Source organism: Poeciliopsis prolifica, unplaced genomic scaffold (genome assembly GCF_027474105.1).
Source record: "Poeciliopsis prolifica strain line A6 unplaced genomic scaffold, Auburn_PproV2 SCAFFOLD049, whole genome shotgun sequence".
NCBI lineage: Eukaryota > Metazoa > Chordata > Actinopteri > Cyprinodontiformes > Poeciliidae > Poeciliopsis > Poeciliopsis prolifica.
Genome location: NW_026562424.1, coordinates 3,577,501 through 3,582,940, shown reverse-complemented (window position 1 = coordinate 3,582,940; position 5,440 = coordinate 3,577,501). Strand labels below are relative to the sequence as shown.

General features: G+C 40.1%; 2 protein-coding genes across 2 annotated transcripts in view; one reads left to right on the top strand and one right to left on the bottom strand.

The window, feature by feature from the left end:
- The first annotated feature begins 244 nt into the window (after positions 1 to 244).
- Positions 245 to 4,908, top strand: LOC129377704 (progestin and adipoQ receptor family member 4-like). The gene is made up of 3 exons (XM_055057822.1): positions 245 to 546; positions 2,268 to 2,486; positions 3,242 to 4,908. The coding sequence occupies exons 1-3, from the start codon at positions 381 to 383 to the stop codon at positions 3,673 to 3,675; spliced, it is 819 nt and encodes a 272-aa protein (XP_054913797.1). The 5' UTR covers positions 245 to 380; the 3' UTR covers positions 3,676 to 4,908.
- Positions 4,909 to 4,963: 55 nt separating this feature from the next.
- pelo (pelota mRNA surveillance and ribosome rescue factor) overlaps positions 4,964 to 5,440 on the bottom strand; it is an 8,941-nt gene continuing 8,464 nt past the window's right edge. Inside the window, exon 13 of the mRNA XM_055057820.1 lies at positions 4,964 to 5,353. Within this exon, the coding sequence (XP_054913795.1) occupies positions 5,259 to 5,353 (95 nt within the window). The 3' untranslated portion in view covers positions 4,964 to 5,258. The remainder of the gene's footprint in view (positions 5,354 to 5,440) is intronic.

Here is a 5,440-nt window from a genome sequence, read left to right as displayed (position 1 = left end):
TTTAGATTAAATAATCTGGCTTTCTAAAAGGTACTTAGAAATACTTTGAGTTTTTGCAGGGTAGCTTCAGCGTTTCTCTTTAAAGGAACTTCCGTGAAGTTAAAGCGCCAGTTAGTTATTAACAATGACAAGGAGAAGCTGCAACAGTGCACATGTTCTTTTGCAGGGATTACCCCAGATTAGGAATAAAAGCCGCCTGCTGATTGGCTCGGCTCAAGCCATGCCACTTGCAGCTCAACAGGTTGCAATCTTGGACTTGCACCTGTCCGGTGATGGACCTCAGAGCGCCCGGGGTTTTCTGCAGCTCATGCGGGAGCCGTGGCTGAGCGGCCAGAGCGTTGGGATGTAACCGTAGAGGAAGTGGTAGATTAGCTGCCGTGATGGGGCTTCACCGGGGCCCGCGGCTCTTGGACTTCACCAAGACGCCGCCGCACCTGCAGTTCAACAAGTACGTCCTGACAGGATACCGGCCCGTTTCCACCGCGCCGGACTGCCTCAGGAGCCTCTTCTACATGCACAACGAGCTGGGGAACATCTACAGTCATGGTAGGCTGTTAAAAAACTCTGTTTAGATGTCTATGGAAGACCATGTCTGCCACTATGATGGAAAAAATAAAAGAAACACCTCATGTCTCATATTTATAAATAATTGTGAGATACAACATGAGGAACATTTTCACTCATAGCAGGTTCCTCAAGTTAATAAAAAAAAAAACCCAGTATTTCTATTTAGGAAACTATGGAAGAACATTTCTGCCACTCTGATGAAAAAAACAACTTCTATCTCATAATATTTAATAATAATTGAGATACACGCTGGGGAACATTACACTCATGGTAGGTTCCTCAAGTTAATGAATAAAAAGTTTCTGTTTAGGAGTATATGGAAGACAATTTCTGCCAGTCTGATAAAATAAAACTTGTTTCATAATTATATTTAATATTAATTTTACAATATTTTCATTATATATATTTATTTTAACCTTCTTGTGTATTTAATAAAGGTGACGATGAGGAAGAGATTGTCTCAAAATTATGAGATATTAAAACATAATTATAAAAAGGCATCTCATAATTTTGAGATAGCCATCATAATTATGACTTGGGTATCTCAAAAATTAATAAAAGATTAAGTCAAAAGTTTTAGATACTAAGTCACATGACTTATTAAAGGAAACACTCATCCATAATTATGAGGTAATCTCAAAAGTATGTGGTACTGTCTCATAATTTTGAATTTACTTTCCCTTTGGGATTAAAAAAGTATTTTTAAATTTGAATTTCTCATTATTTAGAGATTAGCAACATCATAATCATTAGATACATTTTTTTCTCTCTCCATCAGTGTGGCATTAATGGTCTTCCACAGAATGTGGACCAAAGCTGAACAAAATGTAAAAGCATCAGAATAAGTGATGAAACTGCTTTAGCTAATGGCGATGTACTATGGAGGAAGAGCTCAGCTCAGCACATGGCCTGTACTTTCACTTACGCCGGTCACACGCATCCCTGAGGGAAGTGTAATGAGGATATGGGGTATTAGCTCTAATCTGCCCCAAGAAGCCCAGAGTTGGAAATATCCGACGGTTAACTGGGTCCTTAAAGGTGACTCCTGCTGAGGAACATCAATCACCTGCAGACTGAGGCAGAATATTACCCATTTGGTTATTTTCGCTTTTTACTGGTAAAATTTTAAATTTTGGGGAGGGGGAAAAATCTTTTTCTTTCTTTTTTGTCTTGTTTCCAACGTGGCCTTAAGGTCATTAACACTAACACTCTTACTGAGAGGAAGTGAAGAGGTATTAGCATTAAAGTGTCCCATGTGTTGGAGCCGCTGCCACTTTGTATTATTTTTGTATTAAAAGATGGAGGAAATACTGTATTTTCTGACTTCAGCTTCATCAGAGGACGTTTCTGTGTCGCCGTTGTGATTAAATGTCACAATAAAAAGTCAACAGTACTCAAAAATTTTACTCAAGTAATACTAGCACTACTTCAACATACGTATACTCAAGTACAAGTAAAAAGTGGCCATCCAACACATTACAAGAGTAAAATGAATTTGGAAAAAAAGCATGTCAAATAACCGATCAAAAATTTAAAGTAATTTATGCAAACAGCATAATTACTACAGTCCTAATACTCTGTCTTAGATACTTCATGTTAACATTACTCAAGTAAATGCAGTTGATTTCCCAACTCTTGGAGTATCTTCCTGTGTTACAGGATGTTTAGGACTTTTACCCAGGCTTTCTCCATCCCCCCAGGAATCCCCTTCCTCCTGTTCCTGGTGCTGCTGCCTTACAGTATTCCCTGGATGGAGGTGGACAGCACCTGGATCTGTGTCGCCCACTACCTGGCCTGCCTCTGCCCCACCATTGGCTCAGTGCTCTACCATGTGTTCATGAACCACATTGGCGGTGAGCATGTGTACGACACTCTGCTCTCCCTGGACATGGTTGGGGTCTGCCTCGTTAACACTCTGGGTAAGAATCAAAGAAATCAAAATGAACGCTATAATTTCCATTTAGACAGCAGTTGTTGGACTTTTATCCCAGCATTTGACAGCCAGAGCTAAATAGTTAGCTTGTGCTATTTGCCATTTTTTTATGTTAGTTTTTTCTGTCAAAACTGAATTATTATTTATTGAAATACAATTTTGGTTATCAAGACTTCGTAATCTATTTTAATTATTATATCTGTCAATAATTTGTTGAACTTAAAAGGCCCTCTTGTCTCTTTAAATCCAAATAAGCAACTTCTGCTGACCACACCCTGGAGCTTTGCTTGTGTTGGCTCGTTGGGTTTTGTTTTTTTAAGGGCTTATTTCCCAGACAAAATGGCTGCTTGTTTTTTATTTATTTTATTTTGTTTTGTTTTTTAAAGGACTTGGGCAGTGAGAATCAAATGGAAGCATTAAAATCCTGGAAAATCTGTATTTGCATCACGGCTACTGCTAAAATTCTCTCTTTTTTGAAATGATCTTTGTTGATAGTAAAAGGGTTTGACAAAACAACAAAATCTATATTAACATAGAGCTAAATAAATACAGCAAACAGATCAAAAAGTATACATATAAACAAAAAGCTAAGTCACAAAATTATTTTAGTTTTCTTAATTGCTTTGCTCTTTTGATTTTATGCATAGAATTTTCAACTAATAATATTGGGTTGATAATGTAAAAAAGTTTGTTTTATTAAGGGTATAAAAGAAGAATCTGAAATGTGTCATATTGGTCCAGGAGCTCTTCCCATCATTTACATCACCCTGCTGTGCTACCCGGCCGTCCAGCGGGCCGCCATGTTGGCCTACATCCTCCTGTCGGCCTACGGGATCTACTGCGCCACCACGGCCCACACAAACTTCCTGCGCCTGCGGGCGTTCGTCTGGCAGGCGTTGTTCCGCGTCAGCCTCTTCCTGTTCCGGGTTTACGGCAGCGGCGTGGGCAGCCCCGACTCGCTGCGGCTCTTCGTCATCATGGACGCCCTGGCCGTGCTGGGCGGGCTGGTCAACGTGATCCAGATCCCCGAGCGTTTCAGCCCCGGCCTGTTCGACAACTGGGGGAACAGCCACCAGATCATGCACGTCATGGTGGTCTGCTCCATCATCTACCTGCACTGGGGAACCATGGAGGACTTGGCCTGGATCAAGACCTTCCAGTGTCCCGCTGGGTGAAGCTCTGACCCGGCGACATTTGTTACATTTTCACCTGCGGTTTGCTTTCTACGGAAGCCAAGAGTGGGTTTTTTCCCGCATATACCTTTTCCCAATGGTTTTCTCAAGATAACTACTGTATTTTTCGGACTATAAGCCGCTACTTTTTTCCTACTCTGAACCATACAGCTTATAGTCTGGTGCAATTTTTCTTCAACCGCCAGGGGGAGCTCTTTAGCAGGAAGTGAATCATTGGAAGTCAAAATGGAAAATCATAAAAAAGAGCGCTAATTTTCATTACTTTTCCATTTAAAAAAACACTTTGTGGGTGCAGCTTATAGTGAGGTGCGCTCTACAGTCCTGAAAATACAGTAAATAATTTCCCCTTAGTTTTCTGAAGAAAACCAGTTGATTTTTCCAGTGGTTTTCTGGAGATTAGTTCATTTCTTGATAGTTTTCTCAAGATAACGAGCTAAACATCATTTTCAAAAAAACTTGTTGCCATGAAGAATGGAATTAGGTTGAACAAACGCATAATCTCGTAATCTCAAGAAAACAAACTTTTTCCCAGATTAACTCGTTATTTGGAGAAAAAACATCTCAAAACGTACATGCAGAAAATGTCCGCTCTTGGCTTCCGTAGCTTTCACACGAACCAAACCCTTTGAAGCTGTTCCCCTCCTCACCTGTGGTGGCACTGCACTGAAAAGAAACGACATGGAGACCTTATCCTTTGCAAAGCGTAGACAAAAATGGCATAGCATCAAATTTTTGTGGTTGTAGAATTTCTTTTTATCAAAACACCAACATCTCATTTCTCCCTCTAATGCTAAATTCACTTGTTTGTTTTGATTGTATTTACCCAGAATGCTGTGCATGGCAGTTCACTTTCTGTTTTTGGAGGGTATGAATTCAAACCACACCAGAGTTTATTTCAACCAAGTTTGATGACACATTCCCGCCTCCCCAAACAAACTAGAGATCTATTAAACCGGACTGAACAGAGCTGCTGTGAATGTACCCTTAAAATGTGCTTTAGTTCTAGCTACTCAAACGCTCTTCAGCAGAAGTTTATAATGCCAGAGAAGAAGAGGAACCAATTGCACTGTTACTCAACTCTGATATCGCTGTATCAGATTAAAATCCTGAGTTACTTGATTCATAGTTTGCTGATCTGCAGCCGTTTCTGGGTCATGACCCATAATAACAAGAGTCTGTAAAGTTGTAATGTACAATAAAGATTATATTTTTATATCTTGGGCTGATGTGTTTATTTCATGCATGATAGGAAGTGATGTGAGTCTCAACAGCCTGGTTCGCCTGTTTAATCTCAAAGAAAAATTTGCTGTATATACACTTCAAACACAAAAGAAAAATCTCTGAAATTAAATCTGGATTTGGCAACAACTAGATTATTGATATTTCCTAGCTCCTGCAGCTTTTCAAATCAAAAGCACCAACCCACTCTAAATTGCATTCAGTTAGGTAGAAATATGGCCACTCAGAGAAACGCGTCACTTCAGGTTTACAGAAGTGGAAAAACTTTTGCTACTTCTGCTGATTTGTTTTAACGACACAGAATCACTGCAATGCTGTGAATCGGGTCAGTCTTCGCCTGAGCTGCTGTCGTCTTCGGCGTCCGACAGGTCGGCGATGGGAAACCGCAAGATGGCGGCGACTCCGCTCAGCTGGGTCAGTTCTGAGGAAACAGTTCGGGATGTTAATGATTCAAAAACACCAATAGATTCCATAAAAGTAAATAAAAATGGAGTCAGGAATCAAACAG

Excerpts from the sequence above, each read along its gene's own strand:
- LOC129377704 (XM_055057822.1), top strand. The coding sequence starts at position 381 with ATGGGGCTTCACCGGGGCCCGCGGCTCTTGGACTTCACCAAGACGCCG. Across the intron at positions 547-2,267 it reads GGGGAACATCTACAGTCATG|GAATCCCCTTCCTCCTGTTC; the intron begins GTAGGCTGTTAA and ends CCATCCCCCCAG. Across the intron at positions 2,487-3,241 it reads CTGCCTCGTTAACACTCTGG|GAGCTCTTCCCATCATTTAC; the intron begins GTAAGAATCAAA and ends ATATTGGTCCAG.